Consider the following 26,706-nt stretch of genomic DNA (forward strand, 5'->3'; position numbering starts at 1 on the left):
CTAGGTACATCTGGCGCATACTAATATACATCCCATGGTCAACCATGCACTTCCTGACAACCTATCTGCCCTTCATTTATCCCATATCTTGCTAACTTCACATACTTTCTTGGTTTGCTTAGTTTTTCATCCTCTTGTCAGCAGTTACAAGTCTTCTGACTGCACGGAGTTATAATCCACATAAAGGTCAACAGAAAACATTTACACTTTCTTTTTAAACTCCCCATAGGTAGATTAGGATCACTTGACAGCTAAGGGTCCCTGGGTTTATAGATTTTTTGGTGGGAAAAAATGTTAATATAAAAATGTGTAGTTGTTCATATTATGCACATAAAACACACAAGCACTTTGCAAATTTCACTACGCTCCAATATTCATTTCAGTTTCTTCAAGGAATCTTTGTTGCAGTGTGTGGCAGGGTGTGGCAAGGGAAGCCCTAATCAGCTCCTGACACTCCAGCCCCCATCAGGGGAAATGGATTGAGGCGGGAAACTAGCTAGGACTGGCCTGGAAACTGGCCCCACCTGCCAGCCTCGTTAATGGGCTAAATGTTTGGGAGGAAGTGAGTCCAAGGGGGTTGGGGGGTGTGAAGACTAGGAGGGGAGAGTAGGCTCAGAAGGCCTGTGCTAGGCCAAACCTGTAAATAACTTGTAAATAGTTGGAGCTTGGAGGTGGGGACCAGTCAGAGGAATAAAGAGCATGGGTGTTGCACCAGCTTGGAGTGGTCCTGATTCATTGGGGAACGGGGCCAGGAGGTTGAACCTAGCAGGGCATGGTGAGCACCCCGTTATGCACTATGAACATGTCATTTTTTTCCACACTAATGTTGAAATTTTGTGGGACAGAATATGCTGTCATTTTGCCTTTAGCGTGGAAAATGTCTGATCTAAATCTTATGATTTTTAGAAGTGTTGATAACCCACAGGTCCTGTTGACTTCAGTTCAACTTGTGGGTGACACATCTGAAAATCATGCTGTTCCTTCTGCAAACTCTCAAAAATATGGGCCATATATTTTTCATGACTGTGTTGTAGCAAATCAAAGGCCATCTAGGAACTTAACAGTTATGCTGTACACCATTGCCACTCAGACCTCAGAATGACAGTGGGGATAGTATGTAGTGTTGTAGCCATATTGGTCTGAGTTTAAAGAGAGAAGGTAGGTGAAGTAATATCTTTTATTGGACCAACTTCTGTTGGTATGAGAGAGAGAGATAGAGAAGCATTTGATCTTGCATAGAGCTCTTCTTCAGGTCTGGGAAACCCATTCAGAGTGTCAAAGCAAAATAAAGGACGGACCAGATTGTTTAGCAGAAATAGTTAACACATTTCAAGGGACCATTCAAAGTGAAGCGGTTCATTAACAGCCCTCCAGTCATGGTGGGAGTAGGGAGGAGATGGTAGGTGGGGGGGGATGTTAGTGGGTTATAGATTGTAATAAGTGATAAATCCAGTGTGTCTATTCAATCCATGATTTTTAGAGTGTAGCAAAGTTATGAATTTAAACTTCCAGGCTCATCTTTTGAAAGCTTTTTGTAGGTTTTCCTTGGAGGAAGAGGACTGAAAGGTCAGATATAGAGTGATGGCTTTGTGAAAAAGGTTCCACCCCGTCCACAGGTGATGGGGTGGTATTGTCTGTTATTTTTCTATGAGTTCATTCAAGAGCATAGTAATTGTCTCATTTCACCAATGTAGTTGCTTTTGGGGCATTTAGTGCACTAGATGAGGTCACCACATGTTGTGATAGGCATGGATCTTGAAACGTGTGTTGTGGGGGGTGTTGATCCTTGCAGCAGTGGAGATATGTCTGCAGGACTTGCAACTGTTCTGGCAGGGTCTCGTGCCACTTTGACTTGGTGTCCGGGTCTGTGGGGAGCTTGCTTCTGATGATGAGCATGGAGAGGTTGGTGTGTTGTTTTGAAGGGAGGGACACTGGAGTAATAGGGAAATTAGGAGAACATTAAAGAGTAAACTAAATCGTGTTAATAACTAAATCATGTTAATAGTTTGGGAATAAGGCCGACGGGCTTAATGGTTCATTGCCAATCAACCATGCATGACATCTGAGTTTACTAGTAACTCAAACTCTTGCTATCTGGACTTATGAAATACTCAAAAGTTATATGCTTGGTCTCTGGGGCTCAGCTGATGATCTATCTGCTCTAATAGTGCCCCTCACCTGACCGATAAACAATGTTGAACTTACTTTGGGTGGAGTCTTCTCACCCATTCTGCTTGCTGGTAGAAATGTGCTACAGTATTGATTGTCTATCAGAAGATGCCCTCTTGAGGACTACAGTTAATGTCTGCTGGATTTGATACAGTCAGGGATTATTTCTTACAGACTCTCTGGGCACAATCCATTTGCTCAAACATGAGAGAGAAGATAGCATCCATTTTAGAGCCATAATAAAAATAGATTTTCCTATGTTACCAATGCATCTGATTTAGACTATATATCCAGCTTTATTTTAAAAAGTGCTAATGAATTGTGGTTTGCTTAAATATATTTTATATCTTACATAAAGATTGGACATGGGTTGGCTTTGTTGCATTTTAACCACAATAGAGCTATAATTCTTCATGGCAAGAATGTGTTATCTAAGAATGAAATTTAATCTATTTTAGTTACAGTACACAGCATGAGTACAGACTCTGTAGGAAGTTATGTAGCTTTGCAGATTAAAAGCTACAATATAGCAAAATCTGCTTTTGAAGTTTCACCCTGATGGACTTCAGTGAATAACTGTAGAGCAACAACAGATTGCTGTGGTTCTCCAGCTTGATGAGTGTATAGTTCAAGCTTTCAGGAATGAATGTGCAAGTTGCAAGCCTGTTCTGTGCCTTATTTGTTAATTTATAATGTTCACAATGACAACCAGAAAATATTGTTCAGTAGTATACCATGCTATTGCCATGAAATTCCTGGATCCATCCACTGATGCTGTTTTGTATTGCTGGACCTTACCTGTTTGCACAAATTGCTATTAAGTCTGAATTATGATGTCACTATCTCAGGAATTTCCATTAGGTTTTAGTCTCTTTAAATACTAAGTATTTCTCTTCCAGTTAGAGTCTGGTGCTAGGGAGTGAAACACCCTGTCACAGCAGATAATGGAACAGATCCCACAGATTGTATTTAACTACATTTTAATGGGAGGTGAGGTTCTGCAAGGATAGGTATCAGGTCACTGCCAGTGACTAGATCAATGATAGGGCTGATCAAAAGTTTATCAACTGGTTTCAGCTAAAGAAAAAATTCCATTAAATTTCTGCTTTCTGCAGAATTTTTGTAAAAAAGAGGAATCTGAAGACCAAATACCTCTCAACTGAAACCTGAAATATTTTGATTCAGACTTGCTGCCACAGTGCATAATGGGAACTATAGTTTGGTTGTCTTGTGTCCCCATTCTCTTACATGGGCATGGCTCCTCAGTTGGACCTTATTTCTCATGCTGTGCCAAGGGACTCCCATCGTGTACCATCCTCCTATCAAAAATGGAGACTATGGGACTTCATGGGAGGTGCAGCTGACCCAGTGCCATGAGGCACTACAACTGCCATGAAATACTGCAGCAATATTTCCAGATTGAAATGTTTTGGATTTCAGCCAAAGTGTACATGTGTTTTTGTTTTGTTAAACCAAAAAGTTTAAATTTACAGCCAGGGGGAAGAGGAAAGTGGGAAACCTCTGACCAGCTATAGTTTATGGATGATTTGATTTTACTGTGTTAATCATGTTTAAGCTTTTGAGCACGTGATTTAGGATGATTTAGTTGGTGTTGGTCCTGCTTTGAGCAGGGGGTTGGACTACATGACCTACCTTCCAACCCTGATGTTCTATGATGATCTGTCCACTGGTGTTCCTACAAGCCTGAGCAGACTCAGTCTGAGCTGGGTGCCTGTTCAGTTTATCATATGCTGTCTGTCTGTGTCTCTCTCTCTCCAGCAAAGCTGCTTCCTCGGTGATCACTGAACATTAGTTATGAAGCTGATCACATCTCCAGCAAGGAAACACTGTATAGGTCATTAGTACAGTACCTAATCTACTGACTGGAACAGCCACACAAATTAGGTACAGGTCCTAAACTGAAAGGTTTCCCTGCCAGGTAGATTGCATATTTCACTCCAAAGCATAATTGATTTAGTTGGGGTTGGTCCTGCTTTGAGCAGGGGGTTGTACTAAATGATTTCCTGAGGTCTCTTCTAAGTCTAAGAATGAGTAACTGTTGATAACTACAAACCTTTGAAGTATTTGCATCATTTTCTCCTGGCCTATTTAGGGGTATTGTGGACCAATGTAGGTCCATTTCTTAATTTTATTTTATTTTTTCATGGGGTGGAGGCAGAAGAAATGGGTGCCTCTTTCCTGGCCTGATTGCCTTGCAGAAGGGGATAGGGACAAACTTCCTCCCTAGTTTCACCACACTTGTAAGGAAGACTCTCTGCTATAGAGAGGAAGGAGACCACGGGCATGTGGAAAACAGCTATCTGGCCAGGTATATGCCCCACCCACCTCTCTGGTGGTAAAGGGATATGAACACTTTGAAGACTTGCTACAACATATTCACTCTGCCATTTCCCCAGATAGCCCTACTCAGACTGGGGGATTCATCCTCTCCCCCTTTCCATTTATGCTACATTTTGGGGTGTAGGGCAGTTATCTTGCTCCTTCCTTTGCCCAAAATGTTTTCCTCCCCTGGTTTCTTAAGTCTTGCTGCATCCTATGGCCAGTTTCATGCTGCTGTGTAGAGCAGAGATACTCAAACGTCATTGTACGGCAACCCCCTTCTGACAACAAAAATTACTACACGATCCCAGGAGGGGGGATCAAAGCCCAAGCCCCACTGCCCCAGGTGGGGAGGCCAAAGCTGGGGCTTCAGGTTCAGCTCTGGGCGATGGGGCTCAGCATTTGGCCCTGGGCCCCAGCAAGTTTAAGACAGCCCTGACAACCCCATTAAAACAAGCTTTGAGAACCATTGGTCTAGAGAGGGGCGTATACTCTGACATCTTCAGCAAATGGGTGACAGAACTTATTCCAGTAAGAAGGGTGGGATGAAGGGATTTTGAGGCTGTGTGTAAAAACTGTACCCTATTACAATTCTTAAATACATGTTTGGGTTTTAACAGTGTCTGACCCTCTCTTTTCTCCAAAAAGTGAGGGCCAAGGATACAGTATGCTTCAACATTAGTGGCTACCAGCCTAAATATTTTACATGCTTTTTATAATGCAGTGGGATGTTTAAAGCAGGATGAAAAGTTAACAATAAATAATGTGCATGTGGCTGCTGGTGGGATGAGATTGCCAAATGCTGTTCAGGGATAACTAAAAGAGCAGAACAACATACATGACTGCTTCTCTCTCTCTTGTGGGCTAGGTATACTTTCCAAGATAAAATCTGATGATTAGGAAGCATATAGAGCAGTATAAGTTCTTATCATTCCTTTCCCAGAGCCAGAGCCAGAGAACCAGCAACTGCCCAGACTCAGAAAAACTATTTTATAAAATGTCAAATGAGCATTTAGTAGCAGTTCTGGTGCATAGTGTATTTAGCTCTGGGGAGGATGCTGCTGACCCTGATGCACGTTAAACAGTGAGCCTGTCATATACACATAGGAACAGGAAACTTTATGGAGCAGACATAAAATTTCAGAATCACCACTTGCAGTTCTAAAGTGGCCCCAGTTTAAGAATCCCTCTGATAATTTCATATTACAGTCACAGTGAAACCTACTGTAATTCTTCCTCTTGCAATGTATAAATGTGCTCTGTGACAGGGTCGGGCCAGATGGCTACAGGAGAGTAATAGAAGGCAGATATATTAGCCCCAGCTTAAGTAGGTTCCTTTTCCCTGGGTAAGGTAACAGGGAAGGTTCCAGAACAATCAGGAACCTGCTGGAGACAATTAAGACAGGCTGATTAGGACACCTGCAGCCAATCAAGAAACTGCTAGAATCAATTAAGGCAGGCTAATCAGGGCACCTGGGTTTAAAAAGGAGCTCACTTCAGTTTGTGGTGCGTGTGTGAGGAGCAGGGAGCAAGAAGCACTAGGAGCTGAGAGTGAGAACGCGGACTGTTGGAGGACCGAGGAGTACAAGCATTATCAGACAGCAGGAGGAAGGTCCTATGGTGAGGATAAAGAAGGTGTTGGGAGGAGGCCATGGGGAAGTAGCCCAGGGAGTTGTAGCTGTCACACAGCTGTTCCAGAAGGCACTCTAGACAGCTGCATTCCACAGGGCCCTGGGCTGGAACCCAGAGTAGTGGGTGGGCCCGGGTTCCCCCCAAACCTCCCAACTCCTCGTCAGACACAGGGGTTGACCTGGACTGTGGGTTCACGAAAACGGCCAAACTGAGGGCTGCTGTGAAGCTCCAAGGCGAGCAAATCTGCCAATAAGTGCAAGACCCACCAAGGTAGAGAAGGAACTTTGTCACAGCTGATATTGATCAAAATGGGCATAATAGATGGATTCTTTTAAATGAGTTGTACTATATTCTTTGTTCAGTTAAGGTGTAAACTAGAACTGGGGAGACAAGATTTCTGTGGTGTGGTCATACGCTATGTTACACTATCTGTAGTCCATAATATATATAAAAAAGTCAAACGTCTAAGCTCATTTCTATTAAATTCACCTAATAAGGACTAATGTCTAATTTGTTTAGTGAACCCATAGTTCTCCAGTCTGCTCCGAAGTCCTTCATCTCCTGTGGAACAATGATGGTTTGGAAAGGCTTTTACAGGTGTTCGTTTTCTTTGTTGGAAGAATAAGCAATTTTAATGAATAATTGGCTACAGAGGCTCTGATAAGTAACAGCCCCCCTCTGGGCATTTATGCTCTGTATTTTTTTTTCAAAACCAAGCCAGTTCGTTCCCATGCTAAGGAACTGAAAACACAAACAGAGAAATAAAAGGTTCCCAGCTCTGAAAAGTAAGCCACTGTAGTCTCAGAAAAATATTGGGAGTTCCATGTGGAGATTGGAATACTGCAGATACTGCCCAGCCTGCTGAGGAGGAAGTCATGATTCATGAACTTAAATGGCAAGCTAAGCATGAAGATAGTTTGGTTGTATGTACGGGCACACAATATTTCTAAAGACCCCAATTAAATTCTATGAGACTTCTTTCCATATGGGGCACAGTCCTATGCAAAATGGGAATGGGTAAACCATCCTATAGTAAGGATATTGTTACTAAATTGTATAGACTTGTAAATTATTTCTGTAGTGCCTATAAAAAGATTTAAACTCCCTTAACCATTCCTGCAATTGTGGGCTCTACCCCCCATAACATGTGACATATACCGAATATATGTTATAACAAGCATTTATCTACACTAGTTTGTGATGACTTGCATAACTCATTTGTGGCTTTGCCAGTCATGGGTAATGCAACCATCCCAAACTCATTCTGATGATATTTTTATAGCAGATCACACTCTCCTGTATTCCATTTCTCTCTTGGTAGACTTCTCTCTGTATCAGGGAATGAGGTAAGGTGGAGGGATTTTTGAAGATTTTGTTTTTATTGATTTGTGTCAGATTTTAAATGGCATGATATAAATGCTGTTTTTTATGCTCATTTACCTACATGTAGTTGTTAGCAGACACTGCTGTGTTGATGCTTCCTAGTTCCATTTTTATTACCTTCATATTTTTTTTTCAAGCCAAGTATGGATGGAATTGAACAGGAAACTGAGGACCAATATTGTATGATAAATTTCTGCAATTTAATGTAGAAAACTGGGTTGTTGCGTGTGTTAGATTTTTTTCAGGATCAGAAGCTAATTGGTCAGTACAATTCTCCTTCAAAAAGCTTTATTGAGTTCACTGTGGTCGATTGGTTTTGTAACGGTTTATAGGACTGTTCTGTCACACAATTAATACAGTTAAGAAAGATTTTCTATTATTATGGTTTAAATATTTCACATGGGAGTGGGGTTCTCACAAATAATTTTCAGGTTAATGCTGTCAGTGGACAAGCTAATAGATCAAGTTGCCCAATTTGGATTCAATAAGTGGGACATCCTTTAGGATATCCCATTAAGCAGTCTATTTCATAGGAATGCTATGGAGACATGCCTGGGGTGAAATCCTGATCCCGTGAGAGTCTCTTGGGAGTCGTGCTATTGACTTCACTAGGGCTAGGATTTCACCCCGGCGAGTGAGACCTGGCTCCTGCCCCTGCCAGAGGTGACATCAGTGCTTCAGAAGAGAGTTCCTCTTCCCTTGCTTTTGGTACAGTTTCCTGAGATCCAGCTTTTTTGGGGTTGTTGATCAAAGTGGCTTCTTGTTTGTTTTTCCCTCCATCCCCCAGCAAGCTGGACAACTGTACTCCCTGTGCACCCCACCTCCGCTTAAAGGTGAGGTCAATCTCAGGTTTAGGAAACCTGAATAAAGGAATGGCTTGGTTTCAGACTTTAAACAGTAACTGAAGCTTTTGTTAAAAATATTTTGTTGTTTCTTTTATTCTAGGAAATGGGTTCTGCGGTTGTGTGACAATGTCTGGGCAAATTATGTCACACTAATATCCCTGGGTATTTTCTGATTAACTTTTAAGAACTTCCTTCACCAAACCTTCAAAACAAACTAAATGGCCCACCTTGATTATCACTACAAAAGGTTTTCTCCCCCACCCCCGCCCTCCTGCTGGTAATAGCTCATCTTAAGTGATCAGTCTCCTTACAGTGTGTATGATAACACCCATTTTTTCATGTTCTCTGTGTATATAAATCTCCTCACTGTATTTTCCACTGAATGCATCCGATGAAGTGAGCTGTAGCTCACAAAAGCTTATGCTCAAATAAATTGGTTAGTCTCTAAGGTGCCACTAGGACTTCTTTTCTTTTAATCCAATCCTGCAGTCAAATGCCTATGCAGGTTTGATTGTAGGATCAGGGCCACAGTGGCAATATTTTCATTTGATTATTCACGTCGTCGTCATCAGATAAATCTTGACACTGAAGAACTAGCAATTTTATTATGCTGATTGTTTTTAAAAGAATGCTCTTGTTTTATGGATTGATTTAACGTGCAAATAATTAGTAATATAAAAACTTAGTTTTCTTGAAGATTTTTTTTTATTTAAATACACATTGAAGGTACATAGTGAAATTGATTGTACTTATTACATTGTTTTTCAGGAGGATGTTCCTTGCCACTCTTTTTTGTCTTGTACAAGCTGATGATGTAATTATATCTCAAGTTCAATATACTTTTTATTTTGATACTGAGAAACTTAGAAAACTAATAAGACACAGGTTAAAATGTGCTGTATGTACAAATACCTCTCATCAAGTATATAAAAGATATATATTTTAAGACTGTACCAATATTGTAGCATAATTCACATTGGGTTAATGTATGTTTACAATCTTCTCGCTCTGGGATTAGTTTCTTTAGGGCTAGAATATTTAGTAGCATGTGTGTAGCAGTCAAGGGTGAATTTTAAAAGGTTAGGAGTTTGGATTCAATTTTCATAAGCATCAGATAATTTGGATGCTTATATAAATCTCATGGACATCTCTTGTGTCTGCAAAATTTCACTGGGAATATGATACTGTGACACAATCATATGTATAGATATAATGAGAATAACAATTCATTGCTGTTATATGTGGTCACTGCAGAAACTAGAAGTGGGTGGAAAAATGTATTTGAAAATTCTAAACTTTTTCTTAAAAAAAAAAAATGTTTAGAATTTAAGTTCAGGTCCAGCTATGGGTGAAATCTCAGGCTGGAGTGCAGACATTTTATTTTTCTCTAAATTACCCCATGTTGATAGATGACATAAGTCTCCTATTAGTGCAGAATGAAATCAACACACAAATATTAAAAGTGGGTATTTTGTTATCTTGTGTTACAGCTGTTATTTCAAGAAACCAAGAAGGACCTGGAGAGATGGGAAAGGCTGTGCTCATTCCCAAAGATGAACAGGAGAAAATGAAAGAGCTGTTTAAAATCAACCAGTTTAACCTTATGGCCAGTGACTTGATTGCACTTAACAGAAGTTTGCCAGATGTAAGATTAGAAGGGTGAGTTTGCAATGCGCTGTGTACTTTTCAACACATATGGCTCAAAAATCATACTATGGGCCACATTTTACCAGTAGATATTTGCCCGGGATTCCTAATTGATTTCAGGGCATGATAGGGCTCAATATTAGATTGTTTAATACTTGATTATTTTCAGTGGTTGGTTGAAGAAGCTGTTTGAAAACATAATGATTTATCTTCTATATTCCCTTTACTTACAAAATTCTTGTCAATGGCAGTAGGGGGGTGTGTGTGTGTGTGTGTGTGTGTGCAGGGGGTGTACTGAAGAGAATTAGACCTCAATCACGTTTTCTAAAGCTGCCTTTTATTTGTATTTTTTTTAAATTGCTATCAGCAGACAACTGTGGCATGCACTGAGCAATTTATACAGCACTCAGTTACCAGCTATAGTACCTGAGGGGAAAAACAGTATCTCTAATAATTCTGCTTGAAACATATTTGGGTAAAGATTTAACATACGTATGCATAATCAGAACCTTACTTTAAAAAAAAAAAGGTAGTAAGAACTATTTCCAAAGGCTAGAAAGATGTCCTGAGAAGTCCGTGACAACACTTGTTCTCCAATACCATCTCTAGAGTCTTCTACAAACTTTTATGTATTAAAAAATGTTAGTGTTCCACACAGTGTAGTTTATGAAGCACTAGACAATGTCAGGTTGCATCAATCACTTCATATCATGGCATATGACATAGTTATCTAGTGTGTGTGTCACATCACTGGGATCATAGTTACTTTTTTTCCCAAGGGGTACTTCTGAATATGTTATGAAAGTGTTTGTATTTACCATCTGAAAATTCATAGTAATTATGCATATAGATAGCTCCTAGCACTGAAGCACTAATGGTGGAAAAGTAAACTATCCTGAGACCGCATGCTGGCTTACATCATAAGGTCTTTGTAAAGTCCTGACTGCTTTGATTACTGAGATTTTATGTTACAAAAAACTTGGCTCAGATTTCCCATCATTGCAAAATTGCCTTGAGGAATTTTCTGTAACGTGCTGGCTTTTTGGGTGTCAATGGGTGTATTGCCCTCAAGTTGTAAATCCATGTAGCGGCTTTGAGGTCTACGCGTGTCAGTACCGCAACTCTCCTTCAGTTCAAGAGGCCTATTTTTAACGGAGTCAAAGTGTGCCATCCATTGTGCTCTGCGTGTATGTATGCATGAACATGTGATTTATATAATAATTGTCAGTGTCTGCAGTGTATGTTGTGCTAAGTTGTTGTGCCAAATAAAATTCCCCATTCATTGCTGAATGTAATGCTTCACTTAAAGGTAGAAAAAACTCCATTTGGTACCTGGCCAACTATGGCAATGGTGTATATAGGAGAGGATAGGAATAAGAATTTCCTCTTGTCCCCCCAACATGTGTATGTCCATATGTCCAGGAAATAATGGAGTTACTGCAGCATAAGCAAGGCCCTTCATTTTCAGTTTTTACCAATTTTTCCTGAAACATTGCCAGGTTTGACAAAACCTTTTATTCAATCAACTACATGAAAAATTGGATTAAGAAAATCTAACACATGATGTTAGGCAGGTGTGTGTGATGTTAGATTAATTTTTTATCTGTTAAAGTAAGACAGTGTCATGGAAGATGTATGCACGTATGCATAGATATGTACCTCGGTGCTTGAGTCCTAAAATTAGAACTGCTGGAGCTCCCTGAACCCAGCTCCCTGTTCCAGAAGGAGAGATGGCAGCTTAGTAACTTGGGAATCCTAAGTAACAGAGTTGCCATCTCTCCTTCTGGAACAGGCCTAGAATGGAAGAGGTAGAGAAGGCAGCATGAGGAGACTATGCCCTTCCGTCCTCTACCTCTTCCACTTCTGAGGCCACTCTTCTCTATTTGTTGCTTTATTTCTCTCTTCTTGTCCCTGATATTTACCCAGAAAACTGAAGCACTGATTTTTTTCCCCATTTTAATTTTTTTTTATAATAAACACCACCTATAAATTCCTGGGAAATTTTAAACAAAATAAAAACCAAAAATGAAGGGCCTTGAAGCATAAAGCTAATGTAATGGAGTGGAAAATCAGTCCCCTAATTTCTTAACTTCATTTTTTGGATATATATAAAAAAGATACTATTTTAAAAAGGTTTCAGAGTAGCAGCTGTGTTAATCTGTATTAGCAAAAAGAAAAGGAGTACTTGTGGCACCTTACAGACTAACAAATTTATTTGAGCATAAGCGAATGCATCCGATGAAGTGAGCTGTAGCTCACGAAAGCTTATGCTCAAATAAATTTGTTAGTCTCTAAGGTGCCACAAGTCCTCCTTTTATTTCTTAAAAAAAGGCTCAGTCCTTCTAAGGAGGTTTTCATTTGAAATTACATGCATGAAGGATTGACGTTTGGAACAAATCAAGTTCTACAGATGTCGGTATCCATTTAAGGATACTTGTAGATTGCGGTCTGTAAATTTAAAATCTGGGAAGGCCCCAGGGCTTTGTAACCTCACACCTAAGTTACTGAAGACAGGTGAGAGTATTGTTCCACGACTGTGCAGGTTCTTCCAGACCATCTGGCTCACTAATATAATTTTTCACTGGAAGAAGGGTGGTGTTCTGCCTCTTGTTAGAAAAACACAATAAGGCTGGATGTAATAGTCACTATAATGGTTTTATGCTGTTGTCGGTCCCAGGGAAAGAGTTAATGTCTTGAATCAGTTCTGAACTCTGTGGCAAAGGCATGAAACTTGGTAATTTTCCTATTGACTAAATCTTTACCACGAGACAGCTTTTTAGAAGATGCTTGAATTCAATAAACCATGTGCAGCACTTTATTAATAAACTATAATCAGACTTTGATTCAGTGCATCAGGTGATCCTGTAGGATTTGATGACATGACTGCATCCCTGGGAAGATAACATTATTAATAGAGTTCTATAATGAAATAGAAAGCTGTGTTTTGAGATAATGGTAGATATATAGCATGGTTTCCTGTTTCCATGGGAATTTGAGGCTACATCCTCATAGAATCACAGAATATCAGAGTTGGAAGGGACCTCTGGAGGTCATCTAGTCCAACCCCTGCCCAGAGCAGGACCAATCCCCAACTAAATCATCCCAGCCAGGGCTTTGTCAAGCCTGACCTTAAAAACTCCTAAGGAAGGGGATTCCACCACCTCCCTAGGTAACACATTCCAGTGTTTCACCACCCTCCTAGTGAAAAAAAATTTCCTAATGTCCAACCTAAATCTCCCCCACTGCAACTGGAGACCATTACTCCTTGTCCTGTAATCTACTATCACTGATAATAGTCTAGATCCATCCTCTTTGGAGCCACTTTTCAGGTAGTTGAAAGCAGCTATCAAATCCCGCCTCATTCTTCTCTTCTGTAGACTAAACAATCCCAGTTCCCTCAGCCTCTCCTCATAAGTCATGTGTTCCAGACCCCTAATCATTTTTGTTGCCCTTCGCAGGACTCTCTCCAATTTATCCACATCCTTCTTGTAGTGTGGGGCCCAAAACTGGACACAGTACTCCAGATGAGGCCTCACCAATGTCGAATAGAGGGGAACGATCACGTCCCTCGATCTGCTCGCTATGCCCCTTCTTATACATCCCAAAATGCCATTGGCCTTCTTGGCAACAAGGGCACACTGCTGACTCATATCCAGCTTCTCGTCCACTGTCACCCAGGTCCTTTTCCGCAGAACTGCTGCCTAGCCATTCGGTCCCTAGTCTGTAGCTGTGCATTGGGTTCTTCCGTCCTAAGTGCAGGACCCTGCACTTATCCCTATTGAACCTCATCAGATTTCTTTTGGCCCAATCCTCCAATTTGTCTAGGTCCCTCTGTATCCTATCCCTCCCCTCCAGCGTATCTACCACTCCTCCCAGTTTAGTATCATCCACAAATTTGCTGAGAGTGCAATCCACACCATCCTCCAGATCATTTATGAAGATATTGAACAAAACCAGCCGTAGGACCGACCCCTGGGGCACTCCACTTGACACCGGCTGGCACTCCACTTGACACCGGCTGCCAACTAGACTATCAGGGTTCGAAGGGACCTCAGGAGGTCATCTAGTCCAACCCCCTGCTCAAAGCAGGACCAATCCCCAATTTTTGCCCCAGATCCCAAATGGCCCCCTCAAGGATTGAACTCACAACCCTGGGTTTAGCAGGCCAATGCGCAAACTACTGAGCTATCCCTCCCCCGCAACTAGACATGGAGCCATTGATCACTACCCGTTGAGCCCGACAATCTAGCCAACTTTCTACCCACCTTATAGTGCATTCATCCAGCCCATACTACTTTAACTTGCTGACAAGAATACTGTGGGAGACCGTGTCAAAATCTTTGCTAAAGTCAAGAAACAATACATCCACTGCTTTCCCTTCATCCACAGAACCAGTAATCTCATCATAGAAGGTGATTAGATTAGTCAGGCATGACCTTCCCTTGGTGAATCCATGCTGACTGTTCCTGATCACTTTCCTCTCATGTAAGTGCTTCAGGATTGATTCCTTGATGACCTGCTCCATGATTTTTCCGGGGACTGAGGTGAGGCTGACTGGCCTGTAGTTCCCAGGATCCTCCTCCTTCCCTTTTTTAAAGATTGGCACTACATTAGCCTTCTTGTTACTCTTAACATCTCTCGCTAGCTGCAACTCCAGGTGTGATTTAGCCTTCCTGATTTCACTCCTACATGCCTAAGCAATATTTTTATACTCATCCCTGGTCATTTGTCCAATCTTCCACTTCTTGTAAGCCTCTTTTTTGTGTTTAAGATCAGCAAGGATTTCACTGTTAAGCCAAGCTGGTCGCCTCCCATATTTACTGTTCTTTCTACACATCGGGATGGTTTGTCCCTGTAACCACAATAAGGATTCTTTAAAATGCAGCCAGCTCTCCTGGACTCCTTTCCCCCTCATGTTATTCTACCAGGGGATCTTGCCCATCAGTTCCCTGGGGGAGTCAAAGTCTGCTTTTCTGAAGTCCAGGGTCTGTATTCTGCTGCTTTCCTTTCTTCCTTGTGTTAGGATCCTGAACTCAACCATTTCATGGTCACTGCCTCCCAGGTTCCCATCCACTTTTGCTTCCCCTACAAATTCTTCCCAGTTCGTGAGCAGCAGGTCAAGAAGAGCTCTGACCCTAGTTGATTCCTCCAGCACTGGCACCAGGAAATTGTCCCTTACGCTTTCCAAAAACTTCTTGGATTGTCTGTGCCCTGCTGTATTGCTCTCCCAGCAGATATCAGGATGATTGAAGTCGCCCATGAGAACCAGGGCGTGCGATCTGACAACTCGCAGAAGCTACTAGAAGAAAGCCTCGTCCACCTCATCCCCCTGGTCTGGTGGTCTATAGCAGACTCCCACCACGACATCACCCTTGTTGCTCACACTTCTAAACTTAATCCAGAGACTCTCAGGTTTTTCTGCAGTTTCATACTTGAGCTCTGAGCAGTCATACTGCTCCCTTACATACAGTGCAACTCCCCCAACTTTTCTGGCTTCCCTGTCCTTCCTGAACAGTTTATACCCATCCATGACCGTACTCCAGTCATGCGAGTTATCACACCAAGTCTCTGTTATTCCAATCACATCATAATTCCTTGACTTTGCCAGGACCTCCAGTTCTCCCTGCTTGTTTCCCAGGCTTTGTGCATTTGTATATAGGCACTTGAGATAAGCCGCTGATTGCCCCTCATTCTCAGTATGAGGCAGGAGCCCTCCCCTCTCACACGCTCCTGCTTGTGCTTCCTCCCGGTATCCCGCTTCCCCACCTACCTCAGGGTTTTGGTCTCCTTCCCCCGGTGAACCTAGTTTAAAGCCCTCCTCACTAGGTTAGCCAGCCTGCTCGCGAAGAGCCTGCTCTTCCCTCTCTTTGTTAGGTGGACCCCGTCTCTGCTTAGCACTCCTCCTTCTTGGAACATCATCCCATGGTCAAAGAATCCAAAGCCTTCTCTCCGACACCACCTGCATAGCCATTCATTGACTTCCACGATTCGACGATCCCTACCCTGGCCTTTTCCTTCCACGGGGAGGATGGATGAGAACACCACTGTCAAGGTTCCTCCCCCACTCTGAACTCTAGGGTACAGATGTGGGGATCTGCATGAAAAAAACCTCCTAAGCTTATCTTTACCAGCTTAGGTCAAAACTTCCCCAAGGTACAAAATATTCCCCCCCGTTGTCCTTGGACTGGCCGCTACCACCACCAAACTAATACTGGTTACTGGGGAAGAGCTGTTTGGACGCGTCTTTCCCCCCAAAATACTTCCCAAAACCCTGCACCCCACTTCCTGGACAAGGTTTGGTAAAAAGCCTCACCAATTTGCCTAGGTGACTACAGACCCAGACCCTTGGATCTAAAGAACAATGAACAATCCTCCCAACACTTGCACCCCCCCTTTCCTGGGAAATGTTGGATAAAAAGCCTCACCAATTTGCATAGGTGACCACAGACCCAAACCCTTGGATCTGAGAACAATGAAAAAGCATTCCGTTTTTTTACAAGAAGACTTTTAATAAAAAATAGAAGTAAATAGAAATAAAGAAATCCCCCCTGTAAAATCAGGATGGTAGATATCTTACAGGGTAATTAGATTCAAAAACATAGAGAACCCCTCTAGGCAAAACCTTAAGTTACAAAAAAGATACACAGACAGAAATAGTTATTCTATTCAGCACAATTCTTTTCTCAGCCATTTAAAGAAATCATAATCTAACACATACCTAGCTAGATTACTTACTAAAAGTTCTAAGACTCCATTCCTGTTCTGTCCCTGGCCAAGACGACTACAGACAGACACAGACCCTTTGTTTTTCTCCCTCCTCCCAGCTTTTGAAAGTCTCTTGTCTCCTCATTGGTCATTTTGGTCAGGTGCCAGCGAGGTTACCTTTAGCTTCTTAACCCTTTACAGGTGAGAGGAGCTTTCCCCTGGCCAGGAGGGATTTCAGAGGGGTTTACCCTTCCCTTTATATTTATGACAACCACTTGCGCCTCATACTCCTTTATCCTTCTTCCCAGAGCCACTAGTCTGCAGTGATCCGCTCAAGGTCATTCTTGGCAGTATCTTTGGTGCCCACGTGGAAAAGCAGGAAGGGGTAACGGTCTGAGGGCTTGATGAGTCTCGGCAGTCTCTCGGTCACATTGCGAATCTTAGCCGCTGGCAAGCAGCAGACTTCTCTGTTTTCCTGGTCAGGGAGGCAGATAGATGACTCAGTCCCCCTGAGGAGAGAGTCCCCGACCACCTCCACCTGCCTCCTTCTCTTGGGAGTGGTGGTCGTGGAACCCCCAACCTTAGGACAGTGCATCTCATGTCTTTCAACTTGCGGAGTCTCCTTCTGCTCCCTTCCCCCAGACGTATCATCTGGGCCACTCCCCGCAATGGTACCTGTGGAGAGAATATGAAAACATGGTTACTTACCTGTATCTGTGTTGCTGGTACATGGACGTTCCCCCTTCTTCTTCTAGAGGTCACATGTTGCCAAATTTCTTCACTGGCCTCCTGCCCCAGCTGTGCAGCCTGCTCTGAATCTTCAGACCCTTGTGCCCGTAGATCCTATCACAGTCTTTGTTCAATATTTGATATCGATTGGCTGATGGATAGGCTAGAGAAGGCAGCTGTCAGTGGTGTTGAGCTGAACACCATTTTGCTTTGATACCTTGAACACCTTGATGACATTTGTCTTGTTGGATCAATCTTGTGAATCACTCTAGTTGATAGCTCGTCTGGTAGGGCAAGAACCAGTACACTTTGGTTTGGTTATCAGACAGAAGTAAGTTCCTGAAGGAGCCTTTGACAATAGATTACAACCAGCCCAGTATTAACCTGACCAGATGGCATACAGATCAGATGGCAAATGTCAAATACTTTGGCTGTGTTGCAGACAGTGCTGGAGTGCTTGAAAGTTGTAGAAGCTCATATAGTAGCAGCCAAATTCCAGACCATTTAGTGATCTCTGTGGAGATGTCACAGCATAAAGCTTACGATGAAGCTGTGGATCGACAGAACCCTGGTTATACCAACTTTATTGTATGACAGTGAAACATGGGAGCAGAGAAAGGCTGAAGAATGGTGGATTGGTGTTTTTGCTTCTTGTTGGCTTCATCAGGTGCTCCGTATTAAGTGGCAGGACAAGATCAGCAATGAAGCTTTCCATAGTGAAACCCAGTGAGTGCCTGCATCAACACTGGTTCACTTTGTACAGGCATATTAGGATTGAAGACCTATTCCATATTCACCATCAACACTGGTTCACTTGGTACAGGCATATTAGGATGGAAGACCTATTACAAAGCATGGTTACCAAGGACTGCTACTACACAGTCAGCAATCACATGGTTGCCCAAAGCTTTGATGGTGTGATCGGTTCACCAGTGACAGACATAGACTGAACTGCCAGCCAGTCTTACGGACCTAGCTAGAGATCAGTCTGGGCGGTGCTTGATTCGTATGAGGGTCCAACCATTTTTGGATGTGCAACTAGGATGATTAGTTTTGTGTATTTGTTTTTGTTTGGGGGGAGCGGGGAGGGAGAGAAATATTATTTTGGTCACTTAAAACATACAGAAATATGGTGCTGGCTGACCTTTATCTTCCCCCTTTTAATTCTCTACTTCTCATCCATTCTATATTTTGCCACCTAGATACTCTGATAATGGCACACATATCAATGTAATAAATTGCTAAATTTGTTCTCTCAAATGACTCCCACTGTGGATCCCACTTTTACCTTAGATTTGCTGGACCTTCCATCCCTATACAGACACTTTCTGATAGGATACTCTTTAGCTCTTCCTTCCTTGACAAGGAGTCTTTTTTTTTTCTTTTTTAAAATGATCAGATTCTGTGTAGTTAAAAATCCATGTGCATTCCTGATCTCACACACTTATTTGCATATTCATATTGAATGCTTTTCTTTAAGAAACCTGCTAAAAGAGCAACTGAAAGAGTAAATTAAACATTTAAGTGTTAAATAAATGTGTTATGTATTCCATATGCTTTTGTTTTGATGTGGGAATTATAGGGTATCAGTCACCACATGAAGGCTACTATCTGAACAGATAAGGAAGGACAAGAAAGCTTGTCTAAGTAGTTCATCTACCTTAAGGCTCATCATTCTGCAAGAGTGTCAACAGCTGGCATATGAACAGGATCATTTCAGTTATGTTACTGTATTTTCCCTAATCCCTCAGGGTTCCCTTAGAACAATATTCATTAGTCAAACTGATTGGCTGGTACTTATTACTAATAATTTAGTGCCTGATTCTGCAAATGCTCAGACACATGAGTAATGTGAGTACTCCCGAGTTGATTTACTCATGTGAGTGTCTTCAGGATTGATTACTAGATTATTTAGGAAAAGTGTGAGGCAAACTGAATTAAATTATAAAAATATCAATTTTAAATTTTCTCATTTAAGAAAAATCATGTTCCTAGAATATCATGACCTACACTTAACTCTCAATTATTTTAGTTTACAACACATTTTTTCAGATAAATGAAAACAATTAAATACACACACATTGTCAAGATGTCTAAATCTCCAATTGTGCATGCTTTTAAAATTGAATCTTCACTTAGCATAAATTATCCTGCATATATATATTTGGTTTAAACATTAATCTCTCCAGCTCTGAGTGAAATTTAAAATAAAACAAGCAACGCCTCCATGTCCCACAAAACACACACACACACACACACACACACTGCTATTAGGGTAAATCTCATGCATAAACCATGCATGTATGCACCTCCTTGAACTGTAGTCATTTGAAAGACAGCACTAGGTAACCGTTATGACAAAGTTGTATCAATATTTTTTCCCCTACAATATTTCTGGTGATTGTGTGGTAATTTTTGGCAAACCTTAATTTATCTTGTACAGTGATGGCTGCAGTTATTGTATGAACATGCAGATGAGCTTTTATAGTGAAATTAGTCCTAGGATAGTGGATTTTTTTCATTGCTCAGAGCTGAAAAGATCCATTTATGAAAACCAAGGACCTGGTTCTCCACTACAGTGGTGGTGGTTTGCATGACATTGTTTGTGGGTGGTTGTTGTTGTTGTTTTGTTTTTGGTGTACAGCCAGCATAGCTGGCTATTTAGGAAGGTAGAGTTGGTGTAGCAGTTCCTATACCACCACTCAGCCTGGATTTGGTTTAGGGAGCACACTATATGAAAGAGGCCATGGCCAGAATGGTCTACCCTCCACTTCTCCCTCACTGCTCCCTGTACCATGGGGCTTTGGCAGCTGGCAAAACTTGAGTTTACAAGAGTGATAACTTTGTGTGTGTGCATCCTAAAGGAAAGTTTCTACTGCCCAAATTGCCATTCCTCCCATCCTTGTATCTAGGGTAGAGTTACTGAGTTGTGTGCGACAGTGAACTGATTTATTCTGAACACCTGCAAACAAGGTGGGCCAACAGAAGAAACCTGGTACAAAATGTGCTGTTAATTCTCATATAATAACCTGATTCTTCATTTATGATATAGTTTATTGCAAAAAGCATCAGCTCTTTGACTTTTGGCCTGTTGAGAAATGGAAATATAAAGAAGGCAACATGTAGGGTGGCCAAGTTGTTGTTGTTTTTTGTTTTTTTTTCCTGGTCATTTATTGTATTTGTTCAGTTCCTCAATAGGCTCTGTTCCTGTTGTGGTCTAAGCTGTAGAATAGTGAGGCATATGCTATTGCTGCAGGGTTCAATATTTTTGTCAGAGAAAGGCTGTTGGTCCATCTCTGTGGTACCTCTATACAAAGTAAAACAGTTTCAACAGGAGAGACTGAGAGAAACTCACTCCAAAATAGCAAATAGCCTGGTGGTCAGGGCACTCACCTGGCATGTAGAACGCTGGGCCTCAAGTCTCTGGTTCACATCTGGCAAAGTGGGGAGTTGAACCTAGGTGAGTACTCTAACTACTAGGCTGTTAGGTATAAGGGGTAGGGTGGGAGGGCAGTGGCATCTCCTCTTTTGAGACAGGACTAACAGCTTAGATGCATATCTCCAGGAGAGAGTTCACAGCTGTGAATCTTGAGCAGAGGGAAGCAACTCCCTCTGGCCCAGGGTTAGGTGCATAACTCCCTTTTCTGGGGGGGAGGGGAGGACTCCAGGGGTTTCCTACTGCTAGCTCCCTGTTCAGCTTGCTGGCTCCTGTGAATCCCTTTCTTAGAAGTCTAACTCTCCCTAGCCTTGGGTAGGAAACCTGGGTGTCTAACTCAGTGCTGGTTTCAGAATAGCAGCCGTGTTAGTCTGTATTCGCAAAAAGAAAAGGAGTACTTGTGGCACCTTAGTCTAACTAAGGTAACTCAGGGCTGTGGATTCCAGTGGGTGGCAAGGCACCTAAACATTAGGTGTTTGCAATACTGAGTCTGAATCCCCTTTGTGGATTCACCTCTGTGTGTCTTGTATGTTCTGCAAAAGAGTGTTTCAAGTGAAAACAGCACATATCCTTTGAATTTCTATCCTGAATTGTCATCTTCAGAATTTTTCTCTCTTCCAAGTCTGATTTGGCACACATACTAGTATGACATTTTGAAAATTACACTAATTCACCATAGAAAATCATGGTTTTCATTTTCTTTCTAAGAATTGTCTCAAGCAGTTTAAAAATATCAACCTTAATCTCTCTTTATTGATAAGCCTCTGACAATAGACTGTGAAGAGTATTCTATATACTGTATATTCCACTAGAGGTGGATTTTTCTCATCTTTTTAGGTTCATGTGAATTTGTTTCTCATCACAAAAATTCACATGAGAACAAAATGGTGAGGCTTTTATTTTTCTGCTCTGGAAACGCTTTCGTTTGAAGCAGCTAAGTGTAATCTCAGATGGTATTGTGTATTACTTTCTTTATATCCTTCATTAAAAACCACAACAGTTGAGCATTGTCTGAAATAAAAATATTCCAGGTCATATTAAGGTATTATGAATATGTACTATCATCTGAAATTTCAGAGCTTGAAAACTTTAATAGTCTGTGGTCAAACTGACTGTTTTGTTGGCTGACCTTAACATTCGCTTTAACACAGCCTCTGAATATTAATTTTTTATCAGAACTTCTCATGAAAGAACGATATATAATAACCAATAAATTTTTCTGAGCCATATGGTGAACGAATGTTCCATCTCGCTTTGATGTTTCTGAAAACTGCAAGAAGAATTGCTATTGAGTTGATAGAAAGCTAGTCACAATGTTAACTATGGAAACTCTCTCTTACAAATCCAATTTTGACTTGACCTTTTAACTTCTCCATAACAAAACTAATCTATAAAAAAATTCAGATATAGGCTTCTCAGCCAGAGGGGACATTCTTTAAGAATTCTTAGTGATCATTGGACAAACATTGTGAAGGAATCAGAGGCCTATCATTTTTTGCAAGTGATATTTGTAGCTGTTTTTGGAACATAGTATCTCAAAAATTCTTGGTTAAGAAATTCCATTTTTGATTTATTTTGCTTTACTTGGCAACAATTTCTTTAATAAAAAAACCCCAAAACCTACAATATTCTGACTTTTTTTCTCTTTAAACTACCAAAGCTCTTCTAAAGATTTTATTTTCATCCTTAATGATTGTATATCTACAACTCTAATTCTAGCTGATCTAAGTATTTTGTCTGGAATTTTTTTTAGCCTTGACTTGGTTATCACAAATCTAGATAGCTCCTTAGGTGTTTGCAACCAATTAACAGGAATTTCCAGTTAAAATACTCAACTGTTCCAATATTGCTCATTGTGATGCAAAAATCACATGTTTGCGTTTCGGGTTTTGTTTTTCTCCATGTCCGAGCTAAATACATTGAATGGCAACTTGAAAGCCTGCCCCTTGCTTCTGACATTTATAAATAGAAGAGGTAAGGGAGAGCTTCCAATTTGATTTCAAATACCAGGAAGGAGGATTTTAAGTAGTGCACACTTTATATTCTCAATCTGTGTACTTCCCAGGTCTTTTTTATTTTGTTTGTGTGCGTGTGTGTGTGTGATGGAAATCTTTGAAAGAGCACTTTGACTGCATATCTAATCAGCTACTTGGGGAGGCGGATGGTTTTTCGGCACGTTATTCCATAGCTCACTTGATATTCATTTTTATTTATTACTTACTTGAAAACGGATTTCACAGCATCGTTTATAGGAATTTGGTGCTTAATTGATTGTACAGTTCACTTACTCACAGGGATTAGCCATTTAGTAAGGTGCATTACAGTTTTTAACATAAAGATCCCAATTTTAGATACCACTGATAATTGAAAGTGACCAGTGGTTTCTAAAATTTACTTAAAATTACTTTATGTGCATATTTCTGTTTTTGTTATAGCTTAGAATTATTTACAAATAAACATAATGTCTGTTCATGGAACTACTTTTCCTTCTTGTGAAATATATTCACACTCCTTGTAGGGAGTGTGTGTGTGTGTGTGTGTGGTAGGTAGTACTCAAAAAGTATCTGTTTACCACTACTTTTGGAGAGGGGCTGGTGTCGGAAAAGAGAGGATTTGGTTTTGGGTGCTTTTGTCTTTATCATCTACATCATTGTACTGGGCTAAGTTCACACCCCTCCCCCCACCCCATGGTTTACGTTGGCTTTTGACAGTGAAAACCTGGGTGCATGGTCCCAAGGGAGGAAAGCATTCACTGTGGGTAGTGGCAGCAGCAGTCAGTGACTGCAAGCTCCGTTCTGTTGGGAAGGCTGTAGTGTTACATGGTAGCATGAAAATGCTTTCAGTACCTCAATACATGTTCGGGAGGAAAAGTGTTGATGAAACCTATAGGTTAGATGGCTGTTTGTCTAGGAAGGGAACACTTGGCAGGAGAACCTTCACACAACTTAACGCTTGGATAAATTGTTTTATGCAGTGGTGGTCATATATCCACTTCATTTGTCTTTTACCATCAATTGTTGTTTCATTCCTAGTTTTTGAGTCATGCTGGATCAACCTCTCCAGAATTCCTTTATTTTGAAAGTTGCTTCAAGTTGTAAGATTAAAAGCTACCCCATTAGTTTATTTTTGAGCATACAAGATATGCAGAGAAAAAATACAGACTACTCAGTTCTTCTCATTTACCTGTCTCAAACTGTATAATCTTTTGAAAAAGAAAATGGATTTGAAAGCCTACAGAGATTAAATTAATTAGTTCTGCTAGAAAGTGTTGTTAAATGAAAGTTTGAAAATGTACCTACCTTGTGAACACACAAAAGCAAAACAAACAAACACAATCCATCACCTTGGAAGACTGCCAATGGGGAGAGAAAAAATATAAACAGATACCCTGACTGAGATTAAAGTGAGTTCCCAACACATAAATTAGCTAATGACTATTAAGTCAGGAAAAAAGATAAGAGTGATGACAAATGGAACAATTAAAATCTGCAGCTTTTTCCTTTTGTCTCTCTTGATCTAGTTGCTGTTATCCCAATACAGAAATAAATGCTTGATTCCATTGTCACTTTCATCAGTATTATACCCATATGAATGTATTGTTTCCAGGTTATTTCTGGATTAGACTGGTGCATGTGAAAGCAGAATCATGCCCTAAGTTTGAGAGAACATGCCTAAATTCAAAGAAATGTTATGAAGGAATTTTAAGTTAGCAGCAATGTTAGAGAGAACATGTACTACTGCTTCTATTGATCACGTAGTCTGGGGTAAAAGTAGAAAGAAACATGACATGCTAAAAAGCGTTCTGATTACGTCAAGGAGAGATGGTTTGAAATACTGCAGGTAAGGTACTTTGAAAATTTACCCGAAAAGGCATCTAACTATGTAACACTAAAGCAGAGTTAATTGTGAAAAAGCCAGTACCTCAGAATAAATAGGTTTCAGAGTAGCAGCCGTGTTAGTCTGTATTCACAAAAAGAAAAGGAGTACTTTCAGCATCCGATGAAGTGAGCTGTAGCTCATGAAAGCTTATGCTCAAATAAATGGTTTAGTCTCTAAGGTGCCACAAGTACTCCTTTTCTTTTTTCAGAATAAATAGACATTACACAGATGCATAGAAATAGTCCTCTAGTTCTCCAGATTCCTGCCCAAATATACACAATACCGTTCCATATGGAGAGAGATTCTGCTGGCCCCTTACCCAGGTGTGCAGTGGAAGTAGAAGGAGTAAGTAGCTTCCTCCTGCACTTCTTTAGAAGGCTTGCGTAAGGGCCAGGCAAAAATCCAGTCCTTACACTTAAGAGGAGTTCAAGGATTGCTCTCTTCTTTTCCCCCTAAACAGTAATAGAACCATAGCTCTAGCCTCATCAGGGATGTCTCTCAGTTCAGGGCAACTGCACTTGTATTCCTACTCTTTTATACCTCAAAATCACCCTAGGCTCATGGCCCCTCAGTCACACCCTCTCAGGCAGAGACCTGCATCTCTTCCCCTTCCCGGATATTTTCCGTGCTGACAGTTCCAGTTAGCACTGTGATAGTCCTGGCAAGCAGACCACCTACACAGGCCAGTGTCTGCACTTTGCTTTCTCTCCATAGTCTACGGATAACTCTACTCAGCAGCAGGTACCAAAGAGCTCTTTATAAGCAAGTACATCTATTCTTAGCCTGGAAGCATGACAGAGAAAACAGTAAAAGAATTTATGTGCGTGTTAAAAAGCTTACCAGAGGTCACCCCAACTTCAGCCTCAGGCCCTGCTCGATGTCATTCTTTCAGAACACACAACTGTGTTTTCCCATGGTTACAAGTTCACAACTGTCTCAGATTCAGAACCAGAACAACCATGGACAGTTCAGTCTTTTCTTTATACAGCTTGAGTCTTTTGATATTGGCTTCTTGTAACAGCTGGTCAGCAGGCACTGTCCTACTTTTCAGGGCATAGCGTCAAAAGGCTGGGTTTCTGCATAACCAGAGGTGGGAAATTTGAATTCACCATCACTTAGGTATAACCCAGGAAAACCATTTAACACTCTTTGTTCCAAAAATCTATTTTTGTCTGGCACATTGTTCAGCATAGATCTTTGAACAACCAGGTGTCTAATTTGTCACATTTCCCCACTGGAGAGGTTACATACAATCCCAGTCCACAATAATACATAAATCATTCATTTAGTACTTAAACTTAATTCAATAAGGTCTCCCAATTATATTCTAGGAAATGCTATATCTGACAGTGTCAACCAGCAAAGCTAGTTGGCCAGGCAGGGGAGCATGCTGTATGTCATGAAGGAGTAGGGCAGTGTTCATGCTCCCCAAGCACGCTGAGGAGGCTGCTATCCAAGCACTGAAGGAGGGAGCTGCAACAGTGTTCAGAATATCTGGGCAGGGACACAGAACCTTAACCCTGTTCTCTATTCTTGAAACTATAAAGCCTCTCTTTTTCAATTCCCATTCTAAACTTCTTAAGAGTTTCTTTAGTTCCCTTTGGAGCTGTCCCAGTTTTGCTGTGTTTGTCTAAAATCTTCTAAATTCCAGACTCTCCCTCAGTTGTAGGACATGGATGTTCATAAGCTTTGAATGGAAAAGAAAGGATCCAGAACTACTTGTTCAACCTCTTCTGCTGAATGGTCTTTTTAAGTTCTGTCCCTTTCTGTTCCTCTAACACATTCCTGTAGTGTAAGTGCATAACCTCATCCTCACACTGCACAAAACATTCTCACTAATTACTTTATAATTTGTTTAAAAAATTGCGTAACCTGACAGCAAAATAATTTAAGCCCAAATAACTTATATCCGTTTTAGTAGCAACTACAAAACCTTAATCA

The 26,706-nt window shown here is 41.0% G+C and overlaps 1 protein-coding gene across 3 annotated transcripts in view; it reads left to right on the forward strand.

Annotated features, from left to right (window-relative positions):
• Positions 1–26,706, forward strand: part of GALNT13 (polypeptide N-acetylgalactosaminyltransferase 13) — a gene marked incomplete at its 3' end in the record, with an annotated part of 686,573 nt that overhangs the window by 456,532 nt on the left and 203,335 nt on the right. For all 3 annotated transcript variants that reach the window (XM_084642901.1, XM_084642899.1, XM_084642900.1), the window contains one exon: positions 9,860–10,028. In XM_084642901.1, the coding sequence (XP_084499027.1) occupies positions 9,860–10,028 (169 nt within the window). The remainder of the gene's footprint in view (positions 1–9,859; positions 10,029–26,706) is intronic.

The sequence above is a fragment of the Lepidochelys olivacea genome, assembly GCF_965140295.1.
Source record: "Lepidochelys olivacea isolate rLepOli2 genome assembly, chromosome: 11".
Classification (NCBI taxonomy): Eukaryota; Metazoa; Chordata; order Testudines; family Cheloniidae; genus Lepidochelys; species Lepidochelys olivacea.